At 37.9% G+C, this 22,858-nt stretch overlaps 2 protein-coding genes across 4 annotated transcripts; both read left to right on the top strand.

The window, feature by feature from the left end:
* Positions 1–731: 731 nt before the first annotated feature.
* LOC144532432 (interferon-induced, double-stranded RNA-activated protein kinase-like) lies at positions 732–13,282 on the top strand. 3 transcript variants are annotated; one of them, XM_078273192.1, is made up of 17 exons: positions 735–1,150; positions 1,874–2,000; positions 2,234–2,307; positions 2,410–2,559; positions 2,682–2,814; positions 3,771–3,838; positions 3,925–4,018; positions 4,423–4,454; positions 4,541–4,583; positions 4,702–4,754; positions 4,896–5,015; positions 5,930–6,064; positions 6,165–6,381; positions 6,471–6,614; positions 6,743–6,844; positions 9,282–9,344; positions 9,709–13,282. In XM_078273192.1, exons 1-17 carry the CDS (start codon positions 1,056–1,058, stop codon positions 9,844–9,846), a joined length of 1,788 nt encoding a protein of 595 aa, XP_078129318.1. In that variant the 5' UTR covers positions 735–1,055; the 3' UTR covers positions 9,847–13,282. The 3 variants fall into 3 exon arrangements, with proteins under 3 accessions (XP_078129319.1, XP_078129318.1, XP_078129317.1); XM_078273191.1 differs by having other exon boundaries at positions 738–1,150; positions 4,675–4,754; XM_078273193.1 differs by lacking the exons at positions 9,282–9,344; positions 9,709–13,282 and adding an exon at positions 8,438–8,564 and having other exon boundaries at positions 732–1,150; positions 4,675–4,754.
* A 620-nt stretch (positions 13,283–13,902) lies between these two features.
* Positions 13,903–22,590, top strand: LOC144532431 (interferon-induced, double-stranded RNA-activated protein kinase-like). Its single transcript, XM_078273188.1, has 17 exons — positions 13,903–14,308; positions 15,206–15,341; positions 15,501–15,571; positions 15,952–16,125; positions 16,270–16,402; positions 16,824–16,891; positions 16,990–17,080; positions 17,309–17,367; positions 17,459–17,546; positions 17,828–17,886; positions 18,038–18,157; positions 18,438–18,566; positions 18,645–18,849; positions 19,826–19,966; positions 20,303–20,401; positions 20,504–20,566; positions 21,959–22,590. The coding sequence occupies exons 1-17, from the start codon at positions 14,202–14,204 to the stop codon at positions 22,091–22,093; spliced, it is 1,878 nt and encodes a 625-aa protein (XP_078129314.1). The 5' UTR covers positions 13,903–14,201; the 3' UTR covers positions 22,094–22,590.
* The last annotated feature ends 268 nt before the right edge of the window (positions 22,591–22,858 follow it).

The following is a 22,858-nucleotide window of genomic DNA, read 5'->3' as shown; positions in this document are numbered from 1 at the left end:
GGCCGGGTTGGTTCAGTGGTAGAGCAGGCGCACATATAGTGAGAGGTTTATGCCTCGACCTCTTCCCCCTCTCTCTCCCCTTTCTCACCTAGCTGTCCTGTCAAAAATTAAAGGTGGAAAAGCCCAAAAAATTATCTTTAAAAAGAAAAAAAGGGTTTTGTATAATACTCTAAGATAAATGGACGTCTACTACTTGACATTCTCATATATATATATATATATATATATATAATAAATAAATAAATAACCCTCAAAAAGCTTAAAGAAAAAACTGCAAAAGAAGTCCATCTACAATCATAAGATCTGAAAAGGCTGTTAGTTTGATTTTTCAACGTTTTTGGCGCTTCTTTGCAGCATTTCACATTCATTCAGCTAAGGTGCTGACAAAAACGGCTCGGGTGCTGCACCTAAGCCTTTTAATGGTAGGGAAAACCCTGATATATGCTTGACAGTAAGCTTCCTCAACGATGTTAATTGGCATTAACAACTCCAACTCCCATGAGTATTAGCAGTAGGCGCGGTGGTAAAGCTTCTTGGGAACTGTAGTTATTGATTGCTAACAAAATTAGCTCTTTCTGTTTTTATACAGTCTATGGTTTTGTCCCAAAGAAAAACTTTCATTGAAGCTAAAACATTTCAAGAAGACCAAAACAAAAGAAAAATCAAGCAGACGTAAGTTAAAAATATCCGTAAAAATAATTATTAACAGTAGCATACCTAACATTAACGACTGCTAGCCCAAAGAAACGCAGCACTTTCAGTTCTCTTAATACATCCATGCTTTCACTATACTAACTCCCCCACTGTTAAAACGTATCCACGGTGATAGCTTCCACTTGGTTCAGAACCCATTTGTATATTTCTGACATCGTTTGAAGGAGCCATGTTGTGTGACGTTACCGGAGAAAACGAAACTTACTGTGGGGAAGGCTGAATTGGAAACAGCCCAGACGTACGAAGGAGAAGACGTGGAAGTTGAGATGAAAACGAAAAATATATAGTATTCTTGCACTTTGTGCTCGTAATTTAATTGACATTCCGACTAGTCATTTATAATGAACGTGGCTAAACTGAACGAGTATGCACAGAGACAACGCTTGGAGCTGAAATATGAGGACGTTGGATCCGTTGGCCCTGATCACATTAAAACGTGAGTTGCATATACATTCTCTGGTGGGGTTTACGACCTGCATGCATGTCCTGTATGTATGATTTAAAAAGATCTGGGACTTTAATGGGACATACTCTTATTGAACGGAAGGATAGTATTTCCCATGGCGTTGGTTTGGATGTATTCTATGTTGTTTTTAGGCCAATCAGTGTCCCAGCTGTTGTCACTTTTTTTTTGTCACACTACATTATATTGTTTAAAAAATAAACGTGGAAAATAGCAATAAGAAAATGTTGATAAATGGCATGGTATGAGTGTAAGGCCACTTTAAAAAAAGACTAATAGATGCAAATGTTTTGAACCGTAATAGTCTTGTATTGTTGTCTAAGTATTGTTTCTACTGTTACTGTGGCATTGAGTTAGATATTGAAAAATAATTATTCTGGATTCGGTACTCAACTCATGTATCATACTGACACCAGTAGTAAAAAATAAAAACTGTATTATAATACATTTATTTTAGGTAATTAGATCAAGTGCTTGCGTAGCAATTAATACATACACATATCACAGTATTTTTCACATGCAATAAAATGAATGACTTTACATTAGCAGTCCCATAAAGTTTTCTGATGAGGGCCTAAGGGGGTCCAACATATGTTAATAACGTCACCTGTGGGAATGTTAATTAAGTGTGCAAATTCATGTCTGTACTCCTTTTATTATCTTGTCTGTTTAACAACATTTATATTTCTTTCTCAGATTTACCGTAAGAGCAGTTCTGGATGGTAAGGCATATCCTGATGGTGTGGGGAAGAACAAGAAGGAAGCCAAACAGAACGCAGCTAAAAATGCCCTGAGATGCTTGTTGGAGGAACCAATTGACCCTGTAAGATTAGTATACCTCTTTATTGACCTACTGTTTGTGTAAAACTACAGAGGTAAGTAGTAATACACATTAGTTTTTCCTAGCTTAATTAAAGTCCCAGAAAAGTGCAGCGGGAAGTAATGTATTCATATGCATGTTATTAGCTGTAATATTGTCATGAATGTAGTATTTTGTAGTTTCAAATAAGCGGCACTCTAACCACTTAATATAAAATCATATTTTTTGTTTTCAAGACTGGAGAAGAGAAATACAGTGGCACGTCATGCAAACCAAAGGAGGAATTGAATCTAAATGTGTTGGACATCTGGTGAGCCCAAACAGTGGAGACACATTTTTTCTGTTTAAATATTTTAGTTGGGTTTGATTATTAAAGGTTTTAATTTGATTCTGATTTGTCTTGGTGTTACAGTGAAAAGACAAAGAGCTTGAGTGTGAGAACTACAGGCGAAGTTTTTACAGACTCAAATTACATAGGAATGATCAACAGCCACTGTCAGAAAACAAAGCTCTTCCATGACTACATCTTAGAGAAAAAATGCGGTCCACCTCATAACCCTCAGTAAGTATGATTGAACCTCTGTAACCTGAATAGATACTACAGACACTATATGAAAACCCTTGATAGCTATGAGAGATACATTTTAACAAGATTATCTAAATATTTCCTCTCTGCCTGCACAGGTTTTTCTACAAACTACTGATCGACAGTAAGGAGTACCCTGTAGGTGAGGGTAAGAGTGCCAAGGAAGCCAAACAGAAAGCAGCCCAGCTGGCCTGGTCTTCTCTTCAAGAACAGACAGACTGGGACAGCAAGGTATTTAATATTTTCTTTTGTTTTAATATGATAACAATCAGTTTTTCTGCACCATGAAACCATAGCTGCCACAGCTTCCTTTTGAAATTCATCACTATATACTGTAATATGCAAGCCCAGTCTTCTTCTTTTCTTTTTTTGTAGTCACCATATAAAATAAAAAATGTCAACATTATTGTTTTAATCTGGTGAAGGTACAACACTTCAAGCTTTACAGCAGGTTTTAAACATCCTCATTACTTATTACTACCCACGCTGTCCATTGTAAATGTCATTTTGTGTTCAACTCTCATCATTGCTGTGCGTGCAAACGAATATACAAAGCAGTGATTGATCATAATGATGATATTAAGGGTGTATTCTAGGGTTAAAGTAGTCTCGCTTTGCCAGTCCTTTCTTCACGACGCCGCGGAGGAGGGTATGGCTAGTCCACAAAGCATTCTAGGATGGAAGAAAAACGTGCTCTGGTTTATTGGCATTTCTTTAAACCAATCACAATCGTCTTGGGCGGTGCTAAGCACGTGGAAAAGCCACGGTGCCGCTGCACAATAGCCTCGGGAAGGAATTTGTTTTGGTGGAACATGTGTACCTTTTAAAAGTAGTTTTAGTCGTGCAACAGAAAACTCAGATTGGACAGATAGTCTAGCTAGCTGTCTGGAATTACCCTGCAGAGATCTGAGAAAAGATTAACCATAGTCCTCATAAATCGACAGGAGTTTAAAATGCCAACACAAAGGAAGCCCAAAGCAATGGATATCCGGCCTAAATGAGTGACGGAATGTCGAGGATATAGACTAGGGTTAAAGAGACTTGGTTGCTCCTTACTCTGCTGTAAAACTGTATGTAGCAGTGTTGCTGCGTCGCTATCTCCATACCAGTGATTCCCAAAGTTGGAGCATCAATTACTATAAAACATGGTACCATGTAACAGCCGAACACTTCCTTCGTGCTTTCAGGTATCTGTTAGGCCAGCTGTGTCTGAAGACAGTGCGCCAGCCAGGCTGTCCACCCAACCGAGCACACCGTAAGTCACTGACCGAGCAGTACAACGGATGGTAATGTTTATATGTTGGGCATAATCTATTCAAGTGTCTCAATGTATTCTCCAAGGGACTCCCATGATGCAAAATCAAAACGCGTGCCAACGACAACTTCAAGTGACTCAGCTGTTCTCACCAATTCATTGAATCCTCCCAAGGATCAGGTCTGTTACTTCCTATATGATCCTGTTAATGCTATCATGGTTCATGTCAATGTTTTGTAATGCTCAGTCTATTGCAAAATATGAGTTGCTTTAACTTACCTATTAGGTTAGGAACGGGCATGCGTTATTCCAATGGCAGTTAATACATGTAACACATAACTTGGGTGATTTTTAGGGTTACACATGTATTTGGTGAGAGCACACAATGCTAAACAATAACAATAGCATTGCAAGACAAATAGTTTGTTCTCAGCACACCAAATCCCCTTTTTCCATTAGATTCTGAGCTCTTTAGATTACAGAGAAGTAAAGGACTTTGTGCCTCTTCACCTCGTATAATGGAATTTGAATATGTGTATGCTTAAATATAATTGACTATATTTTTTCTCCTTCCCATTACAAAGATTCAAAGTCCTGATGTGAAGCCCAAAATAAAGTAAGCCATCCTTTGAGACTCACTGTAAAGCTACAGTACAAAATATGTATTGTTTTTGCTGATTATACTTGTTCTTGTCTTGTTAGAATTGCAGCAAATTTCCCAAATGCCTGCAAAAACCATAAAGAGGTAAAGTAAGAAGATATATTCCGTTGTAGTTCATCTTGTTTTGTTTTTTAACATTTGAATCTCTATATCATGACTTTATTGATTTATTTAGGATATAATGGTCAATTTCAATGTCAAGAATACAGATAATAAACAGAGTGAGAAAACAACAAACCAGTCAGCGATCTCAAGGTATGGAAAATGAAAACATTGAAGTACAATATTGATACAATTATTGAATGATTTCTAGCACTACTGTGTTTATACATATTTCATGATTATTCAAAAATAATATGTATTGTCACCTTTCTTCCTTGTGGTTTATCTCAACAGGTTTACATCAGATTTTGACTTCATAGTGTGCCTTGGCAAAGGAGCCTTTGGTCAAGTTTTTAAAGCTGAACAAAAACTGATAAAGAAGTATTATGCCATAAAAATTGTCCGCTGCAAAGAGTAAGTCAAGTATGACAGATGTTTTCATTTTGTTTTCATCAAATGGGCTCTGTATAGTGTTTATTTAAAAAAAAATGCAAAACAGATTGAAAGTTTCATTAAAGCTGCAGGAGGTAACGTTTTAAAAAAGCCAGAATTTCGAATTAGAGTGAGACCTCATTCTGCAGCTCTTCCCTAGCCCAAGCCCCTCCCATGAAGCATGGGCATGCACCCGCTGCATACAGTAACATTTACGAGTACTAATCCTTCATTTCATCCAGATGGCATGCTGTTAAATAGCGGCAATTCTAAATGACCATTCCTTTTTCTTTGAAAAACCCTTTGAGATGATATACTGTGATTCAAGGCTCTTGTAAGCTACGTAAACATGAGCTAGGGTTAGCAGGAGGCTAAACTCCCAGCTAAACTACCACATTTATGTTTCCTGTGGTGTGTTAGAGGAGACATAAACGCGGCAAAGGAACGGGTGTTTGTGCTAGGCTAAAGGCTAACCCCAGCAGACCAGCTCTCCTGACTGACTGTTTTCAGCAACTGGACTACTTGTTTATACAATTGTCCTCCTATATGTACTGTATATAGATGGATGACAATAAAGTCTCCTATTTAATGATTTAGTTTTGAATTCGCTGCAGCTGAGCCTTTGGCTACGCTAAACAGAACTTCTACCGAAGGAACATGCATCTGCATTGGCAGAACAGCCAATAGTAACGCTCTCTCTCTCTCTCTCTGTCTCTGAAATGACCTGTGATTGGTCAAGGACAGCTAGATTTACTAAACCTGAATACAGAGCCAAGGATGCGGTGCAGAAGTCTAGTTTTCTCTCAGACTACTTAAATTAAAATATTCTGCTAGATTATTATGGAATAATGCCTCCCCCAGCGTTAACCAAGTCATGCTCTTCTTGTTCTCCTTAGGATAAAAAAAGCTCTACGAGAGGTGATGGCATTATCAGACCTCCATCACGGCAACATTGTTCGATACTACACATGTTGGTTGGAGGATTCAGGATACCAATGGGACAAGGCAGATGACAGTGGTAGCACTTCACAGTAAGTCACATCAATTTATTAAAACCCTTACTGAACTGTACTTATTTTACTGAACATGAAGGTATGTCGTGTCACAGTGTTTCTGTTCCAACTTTTCTAGGTCGACTGGTAATTCATTGGTAAAGTACCTTTATATTCAGATGGAGTTGTGTGACACCAGGACCCTTAGAGTGTGGATCGACGAGAAGAATATTCAGAATGTGAAGAAATCTCTGCGAGACTCCAAAAGAAGAGATGAAAGTCTAACTATTGCTCAGCAAATGGTCAGTGCAGTCGAATACATTCACTCCAAGATGCTCATCCACAGAGACCTGAAGGTGAGACAAAGTGAATAAAATCATCATTTATTACATCACATCAGTCATGGAGCTACATATTCATTTGTTAATTTCTCTGCCACGGTTAGCCTGCCAACATCATGTTTGGGCAAGATGGAGAAGTGAAGATCGGAGACTTTGGTCTGGTCACTGATGAGAACGATGACGATGCTGAGAACCTGTTGGAGAGAACCGTGTACAAAGGAACCCCATCTTACATGGCTCCTGAGCAGGTGACTTTAGATTCATCTGTATTATTAAATATTGGTTGTCAAAGGCAAACCTGTGGGTATTTTAACCACTACTCATGCTGTATAGCTAGACCGCCTTTTGTTAATATTGTGTTCTTGTTTTATGACAGAAGAGAAAGAGCACTTATGACCGAAAAGTGGACATATTTGCTTTGGGTTTGATATATTTCGAGATCCTTTGGAACGTCTCTGTCGGCAACGAAAGGAAAGTGGTGAGTTAATTAGGGTCCAAAATCCTGCTATATGTCGATAATAACTGTTAATTAATAAATGCTTTTTGCTTTGAGTTTGTTTCAAAGATAAGCAATTTACCAGATACTTGATTGATTGTCAAATGTTCTACAGAACACCATAGGTGTTTCTCACAGCATTTTAACTCATCATAGTAGGAAAATCACAGGTGTAACTTATAACATTAACAATGGTTTCATTATATTCAAGTGTATCGGTATGTCATAACATTGTGACAGCGATTTAGCATGCACAATACCAGGACCCTGAAACTGAAGCAGATAAATGGAATTCAGCCATCATTAGAAACTTTAAAAAATGAAACTTGTATTGGTCACATACAATTTACACTACAATGAAATTGCTGCATTTAACCCATTCAAGTATTAGGAGCAGTGGACAGCTATAAATACAGCATCCGCGGAGCAACCCGAGGTTGTCTCGCTCAGGGACAGTTTGAGATGTAGCCGCAGGAGCATAGGATCGAACCGCCGATCTTGTGGTTGAGGGGCAACCACTTCACCTCTGAGCAACAGCCAGGAGCATGTCTGGCTGTGGCTCATAATCTTTCATGTGAAAGATTATTATTATAGTTATTGCGCCATCTACTGACAATAGGAGACAAAGATCATCTGATTTACAGTGCTGCTCATGAGTATAGGAACACATGCTAAAGTTGACTAAAAAGAGGAATACAAAAATCATCTTTTGGAAATTGATCTTAATACCTTAATTGAAAAATCCAACCTTTAAGGAGCCACAGCCAGGAGCATGTCAGGGCCTTTGCATGAAATTATTATTTATTTTCTGAAAGATTATTATTATAGTCATTGCGCATAGTTTGGTTTTGGTTTTAATTCAGTTAGCCTAATAGCTGGTTTGATCTGCATTAAGAGATGATTTTATGGAAAGTACCCCATGCCAGTCTCTAGGTATGGTGAAGGGTATGTGATGATGTGGGGCTATTTTAATTCCAAAAGCCAAGGGAACTTTATCAGGATGCATAGTATCCTGGATCCATGAAATAACTGGCCTTTAAAAATAAACATCTGCCTGCCTCTATGGGAATTTAACATAGGGGTGTACTTACTTATGCCCCCTGTATTTTAAGGAAGAACATTTATTTATGTACGATACATTATTCATTCACAAAGAAAATTGGTGTTCTCAAAAGTTGGATTTTTCCAAAGTTTTTCAATTAAGGCATTAAGATCAATTTCCAAAAGATGATTTTTTTTATGCCTCTTTTTAGTCAACTTTAGCAGGGGTTCCTATACTCATGAGCAGCACTGTACATGAAATGTACATGGTGTGGTCAACACATGATATACAGCTGCATGACATATAATTAATACTTTAATGATAATTTTAATAAAACGGGTATCTCAAATCAAGCAATCTGATTGGTTCATAGCTGTGATGTAACAAACTGATAGCTGATACCATAGAGGTAAGCCGTTCATCTGCACACACACCCTGCTAGAACACATAGCTAGTTTAAAATATGCAATGTATCCCTCTAAGTCTATGCTATATTTGAAATATTTTCACCGCTTTACCTTGCTGTCACACAGCTCTTTTCGACGGAGACCTGAAGCTGTTATCTAGGCTCTCTTCAACGCCACCAGACTCCATTGATAAAAAAAACCCCGCAGTTTTACCTTGCAGAAAACAGGAGTTGTTCTACCGCTACCTCGAATGGTTAGTTGCTTGTCTACTGCTGTCTCGATCGTTTAGTTTGTTTGTTATTGTGTGCCTTTCTTAAGTATTAAGCAAAATAAATCCTTTACTAAAAGTCTGTGCTAGCTGCTAGTGAAGGCTAACATCACCTGCACTGCATTCCATAGCAATCACCTCGGTATGTGTTGGCAGCCAGCCTAGGAAGGCCTATTTTATTGTGAACATGATTATTTATAAATAAAATCTATGTAAATTGGAATGTGACTATAACTTAAATATTGCGATACTTGATTAATTTTATAAAATCCATAGCTCACTTCAGTCCGTGATACTGTAATTACGTCACAGCTAAGCGGGTTGTAGCTGTGATATAATCACAACATACCACAGCCTGTCCTGAGCTATTGCTTAAGTGTCATCTAACGCCACATAATGGATACAGGAAGTGGCACAAAATTTGCAACAGGTCATTTTTAGCATCACACACTCCATGCAGGAAATGTCTAACCTGTGCCACAGTCACAGAAATGCATGGACGCATCAACCGGCGTCCCGGCAGAACCCCACACGTGCAACAAGGTGCGAGGGCCCGTTCAATGCTTAATATACAGTCTTATTTACATATGTGCTTTTCCTACTGTGACATGTCAAAATGCTGTCTGTGGAAAAGGCCTATTTATAAAGTTAAAGTTTATAAATTTGTATCATGCCAATTTTTTCTCACTGCATAAACTCCAGATTTGGGATGATGCCAGAAACCAAAAATTTCCTCAAGGATTTCCACAAAAGTTTCCCCTGGAGGTAGACCATTCTTTCTTTCACTTGACAGATAAAACAGTATTTTCCTCAGGGTGGCCATCATTTGTGATGGTCTCCAACATGGCAGTAGTAAGGCTGAGGTATAGGGGTTTACAACAGTTCATTTGTGAAGCCTCAATGGATAAGGAGCCAAAACAGGACTGTTGGTATGTGTATGTATACAGTATTTAATACAAACATTAAATATCAGAAGGACAGTTGACTGTATTAAGAAAGGATTTACTTTATGTTGCCAAGGTAAAGTCAGCTTTAGGAAAATGCAGTTAAGTGGCGCCTCAAAGACACAGACTCAAGGCAGCATTTATTGATATCATGGAGATCACAATAGCTGTTCTTTTTGTTGCAGACCAAAATCATTAAGTCAATGCTGTGTGAGAAGCCAGAAGACCGACCTGAAGCAAGTAAACTAAAGACGGACTTGGAAGAGAGCACTCGTACACTTACAATGTTTAAAGATATGTGTCGCGACAGTAGGACTGTCTGATTATTACAAGGAAATACTCAAACAGCAAAAGCATCAGTCATCACAAGCAAGACTATTTATTCAGCAAATACAGTAATTGCATAATACTTTTTCTTGCAAGTGTTTGATTGCTACAGCGGGATGCCTCTTTGAAAACTTTTCATGAACTGATGTGAAGAAATGTATCATAATTATGTAGTATTGATGGGAGATGGCACAGAAGCATTTTATAATCGGGGAATTGGGTCATTGCGTGTCAAATCAGGTATAGGTTTTGTTTACATTTTTGATTTAGTTCAAACTTTATGTAAATGCAATTTGAGACCATATATTTTGAGAAATGCATAGAGCATTGCATTATTTTCGCACTCTTATATATAGATAACTGCATCATTTTCCCAACCTAACAAAACATCTGTCAGGCAGGAAGCCATTTTTAGGGTTCAATATCTTCAGAAATATAACTCCTAGACTTGAGGACCTATAGCCATGATATTTGGTGGGGGCATAAACAAAACAGCAAACACCAGATCCAAATGATTGAAAGGCACAAAGAGATGTCATATTTTAAATTACTGGCCCTTGAAAATGGAAAAAAGTTTAGAAAAGTTGGTTTTGCTGCCCCAGGCAGTACCTTAAAGTATGTTTACATATGGACCTTTCCATACTTCCGGCTGGAAACAATATTTGATTGATGTACCAAATTTCAGGGGCTTTAACATAAACTCAATCTTACATAAGGCAAGTATCACAAGCTAAGGTTGCAAATCTGTGTGATTTCCTTCTGTGTTTCAATTAATATGAAATCAGACGTACTATCCAAACCTATCACCCATGCGTAGACCTGTATTGAGCAATGAAGACAAACTGAAACACATATCCCTTTTCACACACATTTTCATGGTCCTAATTTTCAATTACATTTTTTTTTATAGTGTAACAGACATCTTAGGACTCTTTACACTTAGAGTAGGTCTAGACCCCACTCTATAATTTATATGGGACCCAAAAATTCCCCCAAGAATAATTGCACACAGTGGCAAGGAAATACTTCCTTTTAACAGGCAGAAACCTTGGACAGAACCTGGCTCTCTGAGAGAAAAATAATAATAGTAGTAGCACGGTCCACATCACCATTCTTGCCATAACTCAGATTCCCATGATGTTAGAGCCCTTGAAATTTGGCAAAAGCCATTTTTAAGGTTCAATATCTTCAGAAATGTAACTCCTAGACTTGAGGGCCTATAGCCATGATATTTGGTGGGGGCATAAACAAAACCACATACACTAGATCCAAATGGAAAGGCACAAGCAGATGTCATATTTTTCATTACTGGCTCTTGTGCATAAAAAAGTGCATAACAGGTGGTTTGGGGCCCCAGGCAGTCTCCCAAAGTATATACATATGGACATGTCCATATTTCCTATAAATACAGTATTTTATTGTTTTGCCAAATTTCAAGGGCTCTAACATCGGAATCCGAGTTATGGCAAGAATGGACTGTGCTACTATTGCTGTTGCTATTATTTTTGCTCTCTCAGAGAGCCAAGTTCTGTCTGAGGTTTCTGCCTGTTAAAAGGAAGACCTACTCTATCTGTTAAGTGCCCTGAGATAATGTCTGTTATGATTTGACACTAAATAAAATAGAATTGAATTAAAAATTAGGACCATGAAAATTGTCTTCATTACTCAATACAGATGGGTGGTCGGTTTGGATAGTACGCTTCATATGTTAATTTAAACATTAATTTAAACATTAAAGGAAATCACACAAATTTGCAACCTTGGCTTGTCATACTTGTCTTATATTGGATTCTGTTTATGTTAAAGCCCCTGAAATTTGGTACATCAATTAAATATTGTATTTCCAGAAGTATGGAAAGGTCCATATGTATATACTTTGGGGGACAGCCTTCACCCTAAACCACCAATTTTGCGATTTTCTTCCATTTTCAGTCATGAAAATATGACATCTGCTTGTGCTCTGTTTCATGGCTGTAGGAGTCCATCCATCCATCTTCGTCCGCTTATCCGGTATCGGGTCGCGGGGGTAGCAGCTCCAGCAGGGGACCCCAAACTTCCCTTTCCCGAGCCACGTTGGCTGTAGGAGTTACATGTCTAAATAATTTTAGGGGGTGAAAATTACAACATTCCAAGGGGCAAAATATATGCAATTCTTAAAGTTACAAAAATATTTTACTTCAATTATTTTTCATACATACATACATACATACATACATACATACATACATACAGGTACATAAACTTAGCACAAAAAATAAGGAAATTTATGTTTGGTAGATTATTTCTCTGTGGTAACAATGCTTTTTGGCAATACATCTTATACCGTTGGAAAGCCTGTTTAGTTACCTTTCAAATGGTGCCCCATTTGTAAGGAACATGCATTTGTGGGATGAGCAGCAGCGCTGAGTATGTGGGTTGCGCCCATGAAAAATTTGCCAAATCTCTGCCAATGCCATACAGCTTATTCTGCCATTGACTCGTTTGGTGGATTGGATGATTGACGTTTGAAGAAACAAGACATATTGGCAATTGAACAATTTATTAATTTCACAAACGGGAGCCTCAGTAGCGTGTGCTGACACAGCCTGGCACCTCCTCCTCATGCTGGTCACACACTGCTGTGGGATGGCATCCCAATCTTCAACCAGCAGTCCTGACCTCAACCCCATTGAACACTTGTGGGATCAGCTTGGGCGTGCTGTTCGTGCCAGAGTGACCAACACAACCACGTTGGCTGACTTGCGACAAATGCTGGTTGAAGATTGGGATGCCATCCCACAGCAGTGTGTGACCAGCATGAGGAAGAGGTGCTAGGCTGTTGTGGCTGTGTATGGTTCTTCCACATGCTACTGAGGCTCCTGTTTGTGAAATGAATAAATTGTTAAATTGCCAATATGTCTTGTTTCTTCAAACTTCAATCATCCAATCCACCAAACGAGTCAATGGCAGAATAAGCTGTATGGCATTGGCAGAGAAGATTTGGCAAATTTTTCATGGGCGCAACCCACATACTCAGCGCTGCAGCTCATCCCACAAATGCATGTTCCTTACAAATGGGGCACCATTTGAAAGGGAACTAAACAGGCTTTTCAACGATATAGGATGTATTGCCGAAAAGCATTGTTACCACAGAGAAATCAAATTTCCTTATTTTTTGTGCTAAGTTTACATACATGTACATACATACATGCAAGCATGCATAAGGTTTGTACAAAATCTAAAATGAAAACCTCTATCTGACAGAATGACCCAAATGTACCATTATTCACTTAACAAATTATCATGTCCTGGATAGTTACTTTGACAACTATTTTTTCTAGATATTGAAATAATGAATTCTATGCTGGAAATGGTTACATTTGGTGCAAGCAATGTCACACACAGCTTTGTAATGAATAGACTGACTAGAGAAATAAAACATTGGCAACTAGATTTGTCATCATCTGTAAAGTTTGCTGTACTGTACTGATGTACTGTTTTAATTTTGCAGAATTTGTGAATTTTAGTGGGTGCTGGATGGTGTGAACTGGAGTCGTCTACTGATGATCTGCCTTGTTTTTACATTCAAACGAGCCTGTATAAGACTTGTATCAGCTCTGAGTTAGGTTATGTGCCAAATTACCTTCATGTACCATACTTGTACAATAATTCATTGATTCCCAAAACTAACAGTGCTGTGTTCAGATATTAAGATTCAGCATTTCTGACATACGCTTAATAGCTTATAGAGTATATATTGTCATGATCAAGTAAGGACTAGGAAGAAATAGTCAGGTGGCAGCCAGAAACAGTGGCAAGAGCAAAGGACTGAGTTTACTGAACTCTAATCTATACTTTTGAAAAGGTCCCCACCCTGAGACAGATTCATTCAATTGTGCAGAAACTAATAAAACAATAACTGAAGCCGAACTACACATTTCTGCAGTTTTGCCAGCAGTCGTTTACTGATGTAACTGGTTGGTCTTTTTTTCTTTTTTGGGCATTTTTAGGACAGGACAGCTGGATAAATGGAAGGGGAGAGAGAGGGGAGAATGACATGCAGCAAAGGAGTCGAACCCGAGCATGCTGCGTCGAGGTGTAAACTTCTATTCATGGGCGCCCGCTCTACCAACTGAGCTACAGTCGAACTACGTCACGTTACGTGAATGACGTTAATACGAGGAAATCGAAACTTAAGACCTTGGTACAAAGTTGATCTAAAATTAACTAAATCGAAGCAGATTGCGGATAGGCTACGGAGGACCATGAGGAATAGTTAAGATAACAAATGAAAACTAACAAGTATTTTGAGCGTTGAACTTTGTTCTCGCAGTTTTTCATTTCAGCTGGAATTCCGACAGCTTCGTCATTTATGATGGAACCTATAACCTATGTTGCTAAACTATACGAGTACGCACAGAAAACAACATCTGCGCTGCTTTTTGAGGACCGCGCAGTTGGCCCCGTCCATGATATAACGTGAGTAGAATAAAATGTGGCTGTGTTGCCCCTGGGTTATACCTTTGCGCATTATTCTGCCGTAGTTGTTGTGATCTACCAAAATGGCGTGCTTTTGGATGATAGCCTCTTCCTTAGGGACGGGTGGCACGATTGAATGACTTTGGCATAATTATTAATTATGTCTAAAACACACGTTTAGATTTGTGAAAGCTTATTGTCTTTATGAGAACGCAAAAAGGGAGAGTTCCCTGTTCTTTTTCATACGTAGACCATATTAGACCAGGTCCAGATCCAAAACCACTACACTTAGACGTGTCAAATTTGGACCAAATTATCCCAGAGAGGCTAAAGATTTATTATATTTGTGAAAATGCAATTAAGGGGGGATTTCATTTTTCTCATATGTAGACCACATTGGACCAGGTCCAGATCCAAAACCACTATATATATATATATATATATATATATATATATATATATATAAGTACTGTGATACAATTCCAACCTACAAATGTAATCACAATTGAACAAGGTTTTAGTGTGGGAAATGATTACCTTACCTCCTATAGGCTGGTAGTTTGCAGATTCATGTTAATTAATGCACCACCAACCAACCCCACCATCATCATTTACTGTAAAGTCAACTTGCCTGAATAACAGAAATGTGACGATTCCATGACAGATTCACCCAGTATTTTTCACATGTAATAAAATAAATGATTTTATATTAGCAATCCCACATAGTTCCCAGATAATGGCCTAAGGGGGTCCAACAAACCGTTATGTCATGTTAATAACTTCACCCGTGAGGATGTAAATCAAGTGTGCAAATTCATGTCTTAGTACTGCAACCTCCATCACACCACATTCTTTCATCGTCTTTTCTGTTTAACAACGTTTATATTTTCTTCTCAGATTTATCGTAAGAGCAGTTCTGGATGGTAAGGCGTATCCTGATGGCGTGGGCAAGAACAAGAAGGAAGCCAAACAGAACGCTGCTAAAAATGCCCTGAAATGCCTGGAGACTGAACATCAGGACTCAGTTAAAACAGTAAGATTATTGCTCCTCCTTGCTTTTAGCCACTAGTATCAAGACCAATCATAGGTCTAAAAACATATTGTGTTTTTGTCAGGTGTCACATACTCAACATGCCACAGTCCACTGTGTGTGAAACAACTCAAAATTGTACTTTATTTTTTTATTTTTAAGACTGCAGATGATAAAAACTGTACATCAGCTCAACAAAAGGAGGAACTAAATCAAAATGTTTCTGATATCTGGTGAGTAAATCTCAGCGGCAGTGCATTTTTATTTTTAAGATAATATAAGATACAATTTTATTGATACCCAGAAGGGACATTCAGAAGAACATTTTAGTAAAAAGAAATACAAAAGGTAAAGTGACAGAGGTGAGTAAACCAGACCAGACTAATATATGATTAAGTAATGCTACTTAGTGTCTGTGTTAAAAGAGATCAATAATGATGCAATAATCAATGTAACATATTATAGTATAACATGGTAGATTATGATTTTGTATGGAATATGAGATATAGTATAAGGTGAAAGTAATATAGATTTTCAGTGCTGTTGTACAGTCTGATGACAGCAGGTGCAAAGGAGTTCATCAGTGTGAAATAATGTCACTTGTTTATTACAGTAATAAGATAAGACGCCTCAATGTGAACTCACAGCCTTACGGAAACAAACAGAGACAAAGAGAGAAAAATAGAGAGACAAATTTCATAGGATTCGTCGACCACTACTGTCAGAAAAAACGCCTATGTCATTCTTACATTGAGGAAAGGAGAGACGGCCCACCTCATAACCCTGTGTGAGTATAAACCTGGACCTCTGTAACTTGAATAGACACTTACAGACACTCTATTGCTAACTCTTTATTGCTGTTCAGTTGTAAACAATATTGAAATGTTAACAATGATCTAAACTATTTCCTCCTTTTCCAAACACTACACAGATTTTTCTACAAAGTACTGATCAACAATAAGGAGTACCCTGTAGGTGAGGGTAAGATTGTAAAGGAAGCCAAACAGAAAGCAGCTCAGCTGGCCTGGTTTGCTCTTCAAGAACAGTCAGACTGGGACAGCAAGGTATTTCATATTTCGTACTTCTTTAAATCATCAAATGTACTGTTCACTCAGTTGCCAGTGTATTAGGTACAGCAGCGGAATACAACAGTCTTGCCACAAATCTACCTTGATGTAGGTCATAATGTTCAGAGAGGTTGTTTTAGAGAGGTGTTGATTCAACTTTATCATTGGAGGATGCAGTTTGCGGTACTGTTGAACTCAAATTTTCTTTTTGTTCCAGGCCGTTTTTTATTTTTATTTTTTTTATGTTTATGCATGTAGAGAAAAGATTACACCAGGCTGTAGTTAGTCATGCTTCCTAATACTAAGTGACTGCAGATCTGAACCGCAGCTACTTTTGTTTACTTTTCAATCAAATGTTTCTACTGAGGTGCAGTTTTACATTAAGAAATAATTATGTCTCACATTCTGTGCACTTTAGGTGTCTGTCAGGTCAACAGTGTCCGAAGATGCTACACTACTTATGTTCTCAGCGCAATCAACTACCCTGTAAGGCACTTATTGTATTGTTATTACTAAAAGAGCAGAACATTGAGTACTTAGACTCATACTGTACTGTACTCATGTCTCTCATTGTATTCCCCTAGGGAGTCCCATGAATCATCATCACAAAGCACATCAATGTGCACAAGTGGATCAATAATATTCACTGATTCATCAAACACTCCCAAGGCTCAGGTGTGTTCTCTCAGAATCGTAAAAAAAATCTCTGGTAGGTAAAGCAAAAATCTGCTTTTATGATATTTACAGAATGCAGCAGACGAGTACTGTAGCTGCATTATTAGAGCAAGAAAGTTTAGTTTGGGTCCATATTGGTGGTTTAACAAGATTTTCAACAGGGCTACAGGACAGTACATTATATTATGTGGAACATGCTATATTGTAACAATGTTTTGTGAATCATAGATTCCCATAAGGTCAATTGTGTCTGAAGATGATGCACCAAGAGAGATGTCAACGTCACTGTAAGCCACTGTACTGACCCAAGTATTAAAACAGATTGTAGAGCTTAATGCTGAAAAGGCTGTACTCATGCATCTTATTGTGTTCTCCTAGGGAGTCTATTTCATCATCACAAAGTATGTCAACGGGTACAAGTGGCTCAGGAATATTCACAGATTCATCCAACTCTTCCAAGGAACAGGTCTGCACTTTCTTTTATATAAAATATATATTATTTTTTAATATTCTGCTTACTCTGTATGTGGGAAGGGCAACAGAGACAGTTGCACATTTCTGTAAATACAATACCAGTGACTACTTGTGATCTTACCCAACCGATGGAGGAAGTCCCTCCAAATGACAATATAATACTTGGCTGTTGTCGACATGTTGCATGTCCTAGTTCTTAAAGAGTAGAACTAGGACTAATAATCAGATCAGGGTTCAAAATGATAAATCTATTTTATTACTTTATTTTCTTAGCATGTTGTCAAAGACAAGAATATGGGAAAAAGTCAGAATGAGACATCCATCCAGTCAAGGTATGAAAAAAAAACATTAATTTGCATTGTAGCATGTGTGTTTTATACTGATATGGTCTTAAACATCTCTCCTGATAAGTGATGTACAATCAAGAAGATATCTCTGTTTGTTTGCCCCTTTTTGCCTAAACAACAGTGTTAATCTCGACAGGTTTACTTCAGAATTTGATTCCATAGAGAGTCTTGGAAGTGGAGCCTTTGGTCGTGTTTACAAAGCAAGAGATAAACTCCTGAAGAAGTATTATGCTGTAAAGATTGTCTGCTGTGAAGAGTAAGTATGCAGTAGTTAGGTTTCAGTCTGTGCTATGTAGCATGTGCAGTACTTGTCCAAGTACTTTGTTTTGTCTTTTTTGCAAAGCTGCTATAACAGTGACATTTTCCGCTGGGATTAATAAAGTATCTATCTACCTACCTACCTACCTACCTACCTACCGACCTACCGATCTACCTACCTACCTACCTACCGACCTACCGATCTACCTACCTACCTACCTACCGACCGACCGACCGACCGACCGATTGATTAATTTTCTGGTTCTCTTTCGGATTAGGAAAGCTCTTCGAGAGGTGGGGACATTATCAGACCTCCTCCACTGTAATATCGTCAGATACTACACATTTTGGATGGAGGCTTCAAGATATCAATGGGAGATTTCAGCGGGCAGTAACAGCTCTACCCAGTAAGTCTAATACACACACTTTAAATCTTAACTTTTTATGTTAAGTTAAAGGTGAGTAATTGAATCTTTTTTCTCCAGGTCTTTAGACAATTCATCGGCAAAGTACCTCTATATTCAGATGGAGTTATGTGACACCAAAACCCTTAAAGACTGGATTGATGAGAAGAACACTCAGTCTCCCCAAGACTCCAAGAGAAGAGAAGAAAGTCTCAGCATTGCTCAGCAAATAGTTAGTGGAGTGGAATATATTCATTTCAAGGAACACATCCACAGGGACCTTAAGGTGAGAGCAGACTCTGCGGTGTGTGGCTGAGGCAAAGCTGACATAGAAGGGAAGATGGGAACTCCAGAGGGAAGTGGAGACTAGGACTGGGGGCAAATCAGATTTGAGGCAGACAGCACGACAATGACGGCTTCATTGCAAGATGTTGATTGTACTGCCTGAGCCAGGAATAACCCAGAATAACAGGTAGATGAGGTGCATTAATCAGGTGGAATTTAAGTGTTTTGTGATGGTTACCTGGCATGCCCAGCCAGACTAGAACAGTTCTGTGGGTGACTTAGCATAGGAGATGGTTTTTGGAAACCTTGGCATTCATGGGTTTTAAAAGGGGTCCTAAGCAAATTCCAGGGCATTATCAAAGAAACTGCCTGGATCTGGAATGGAGTTAGTATGTGGCAAAGTGAACAGAGCTATAAGACGAAAATACATAATATACGGAATATTTTGAGCTGGCTGGAGTTGTGACATTTTTCTGCTTTGTAAATGTTTGTTTACATAAACTCATGGTGTGTAATTTCTCTTAATTGTTTCTCGACTTATGTCAAGTCTGGTCATTTTTTAAGGCCAGTATTATATAAATCCCCACCAGAATATTAATCTTGGTAGGATGTAGGAAGCTTTTGACATTTTTAGACCATCAGATTAACAGACCCTAGAACATACTACTACCTGTACATGAAATTAAATTTACATTAGATTTAAATAAAATAAACAAATGCCACATTAGAATAATGTAACATAATTTGATTATTTTGTGATCAACTAGATAAAGATAAGGCTATTACAGTAGTTCATCAAGACCAATTTCTAAGACCCAATGAAAGCCACAAGCTGACTGTTAGATGAAATGCTGGCTTCAAACACAGACCTTTTATAAATCATTTCAAGCCCTTACTTCACTAGTCCATGTGTTACTGCTCATCATGTGAGTAGCTATATGTTTATTTGTTTCAATTTGTTTCGGTTCAATGTTAAGCCTGAAAACATCTTGTTTGGACTGGATGGAGTAGTGAAGATTGGGGACTTTGGTCTGGTCACCAGAGATGATGAGGATGACTCTGCATTGATGGACAGAACAGAGAACAAAGGAACCACATCTTACATGGCTCCAGAACAAGTGAGATGGTCTTCACTGACAATACCTTTTAATTATTCAGTATTATTGTGTTAACAAATATGTTCTTCTAATGGGCTTAATTTGGTAGGCTACCTGTATGCCCTTTCACACTTTATTCTCACCTGTTGTTACTGTTGGCAGTGAGAGCTGTAAAATCAAAGTTTCCATAAAACGTGTTACGACTTTTGTGCCAGTAGAACAAATATTCAACTGAAAGCTGATGTTTCATTTACCTCATGAGTAACTAGTTAATATTTCATGATGATTAATTAAAGGATAACTGTATGCTACTGAAGTGTCTTTTGTCAATTCTGTGTTTTTATTCTGTCCCAAAAGAGGGAGAAGAACTATGACCGAAGAGTAGATATATTTGCTCTGGGGTTGATTTACTTTGAACTCCTTTGGAAACTCTCTACTGGCCATGAAAGAGGAGTGGTGAGTCGTTCATAAACAGAACATAACATTGAGTGTTATTATTGAAATTTGAAATTGAAATAGTAAATGTGAGGCTAACTTACATGTTATTTCATCCACAAGGTTTGGAATGATGCCAGAAGTCAGAAGCTTCCTGAAGATTTTTTACAGACTTTTCCCCAAGAGGTAGATTACCATATTCTTATTATCCTAACCCATTTCACTTGTCACATGAAACATCCACAGGGTGCTAGTACGTACTGATGGTCACTAACAGACCATGGTGGAATGTACCTAAGTATATTTATGCAAGCACTGTACAAATGTGAGGTACTACTATACTTGAGTATTTTCTTCTCATGCCACTTTATACTTCACAGGGAAATATTTTCCTTTTTCTTCATAGTTGACAAAACAATAAAATGTAATAGTACAGCTAAAATTAGTATTAGATGAATCGATTGACAAAAACGTAATTGGCAAATTTATGAACATTTCATATTTGCAGCTTCTCAAATGTGAGGATTTGATCATTTTTCTTTTAATATTTTAAATTTATTTTTTACATAATTGTTAAATAATAAATAATTAAATGTGGACTATTGGTTGGACAAAACGAATGTTGTGATGGTCTCACTTTGGACTTTTGGTATTTGTGACAACATTTATTATTTTCTGGGTTTTTACAAACCAAACAATCAGTCGATTAATGGAGACAATAATCAGCAGATTCATCTATAATGAAAATAATCAATAGTTGCATGCCTATACAAATAGTTAATAATTAGCTCTACCTCAAACAACGGTAAAATCCTACATTTACATTAATGCATGAATAATATTGATCTAATGATAGAAAATATAATAGTTTTACAGTCACAGGGGCCATGTATCTGAATTGAGTATTTTTACTTGTAAACGTAAAGTACATTTCTTTGATAATACTTACATACTTTTGCTTAAACGTGCTGTACGTTAAATACAAAACAAAATTCAGTCTGGACTGTGATTGCCTCGACACGGCTCTCATCAGAGTTTGATTGACATTCAGAATCTGGGTTGGGATTGGCTGTGCACCTCTGACATCACTAGCAAACACAGAGGTAGCATAGGTAAAATAGCGGCAGCTAGGACTGCGAGTCGCTAGCTAAAAAAGGCAACAGTGCTCCCACTCATTAGCTAGCTAATCGCTGTGGCTCTACACTGCACACTACCTGGGCCGGGTTCCCGTGGGAGAGCAGTGCTCACACAGCGGTTACAGCTGATCAGCAGATCACAAAGGAAAGGAGAGGGTGAAAAAAAGAGGGCGCTTCTATATTAATGTTCTGAATGTCATTTACAGCACCTTTAAGTAAGACAACAGTTCTCCATCTCTAAAGCCTGGAGAATGAAAGAGAATCAAAACAAGACTGCTGCTGTCTGTATGTGAACAATGTCAAATATCAAGCAGCACAGATAACACTGTTTTGAGAAGATATCAATCTCAGTTTCCAAAGTGCATAATAGTGTGGAGGGGAGCTTCATCAATATCGTATGATAGTATTTCTCAGTAGAAGTTGTTTTTGTTGTTTTTTGCAGAATCAAATCATCAAGTGGATGCTGCATGAGAAGCCAGAAGACCGACCCGATGCCAGAAAACTGAAGGCAGAGCTGGAGAAGTGGGCTCGGACATTCAACGTGCAAAATTTGTGTCAGGAAAATGCAACTGTCTGATTATCAAAAGCAATTGTGACAAGTCACAAGTGGATTTAATCAAATGATCTGCTATACTGGTGTTAATATGATGTTAGTAATATTTGTATGAAACTGGTTTAAAATGGTTAACGTACTGCACTTATATAGCGCTTTACCCGGGACTTTAACTCACACTCCTATGGCAATGGATGGCAGTTTGGGGTTTTGCTCAAAGGCATTTCAACATGCAGACAGTAGGACCAATCAATAACCATGCAATTGATGAACTACCTAAGAAGAGGGCATAACATTATGGGTTTTATAATCAGGGAACGAAACATGTAATCAAATTTTATCATGATTTTAAAAAGTAACTGACATGAAATCACATCTGTCCGGCTTTTGTTCAAAATAATCATGTGCCGGCAATTTCTGTGTCCACAGTTTACAGTTTATTCTATGCTGAAACTCGTTAAATGTATTGTTTAAACTTGTTTTTCTCATTCATTTACTATTAAAAACTATAATGGAGCAAATATTGTTGCCTTGATTTCAGGGATACTGTGATGAATGAGTTCCTTAGTTCCCATTTACTTTTCAGTGATCCATTCAGTGATGTTGATCACAGTGCATTGTCCCAGAAAAAAAGCAATGAATGTTGTTGGAGCCATTTAATTGGCAATCAGCGTGTGACGCTGGGGGTGGAAAAGTTTATTTAAATGTGGCCTAATTGCTTCAGCTGTGTTGTGTTGACCAAGATAGACATTATTTACAACTGCCATCTCACAAAGCACTGTGACTAAC

This window comes from Sander vitreus, chromosome 17 (genome assembly GCF_031162955.1).
Source record: "Sander vitreus isolate 19-12246 chromosome 17, sanVit1, whole genome shotgun sequence".
Lineage (NCBI taxonomy): Eukaryota > Metazoa > Chordata > Actinopteri > Perciformes > Percidae > Sander > Sander vitreus.
The sequence above is the reverse complement of the archived record's forward strand: the minus strand, read 5'-3'. Positions and strand labels throughout refer to the sequence as shown.

Coding starts and splice junctions, on each gene's coding strand:
- LOC144532432 (XM_078273191.1), top strand. CDS start 1,056: ATGAACGTGGCTAAACTGAACGAGTATGCACAGAGACAACGCTTGGAG. Junction 5,016..5,929: donor AAAATTGTCCGCTGCAAAGA/GTAAGTCAAGTA, acceptor TGTTCTCCTTAG/GATAAAAAAAGCTCTACGAG. Junction 9,345..9,708: donor CACAAAAGTTTCCCCTGGAG/GTAGACCATTCT, acceptor TTTTTGTTGCAG/ACCAAAATCATTAAGTCAAT.
- LOC144532431 (XM_078273188.1), top strand. CDS start 14,202: ATGATGGAACCTATAACCTATGTTGCTAAACTATACGAGTACGCACAG. Junction 17,368..17,458: donor AGAGAGATGTCAACGTCACT/GTAAGCCACTGT, acceptor GTGTTCTCCTAG/GGAGTCTATTTCATCATCAC. Junction 17,547..17,827: donor CCAACTCTTCCAAGGAACAG/GTCTGCACTTTC, acceptor TTATTTTCTTAG/CATGTTGTCAAAGACAAGAA.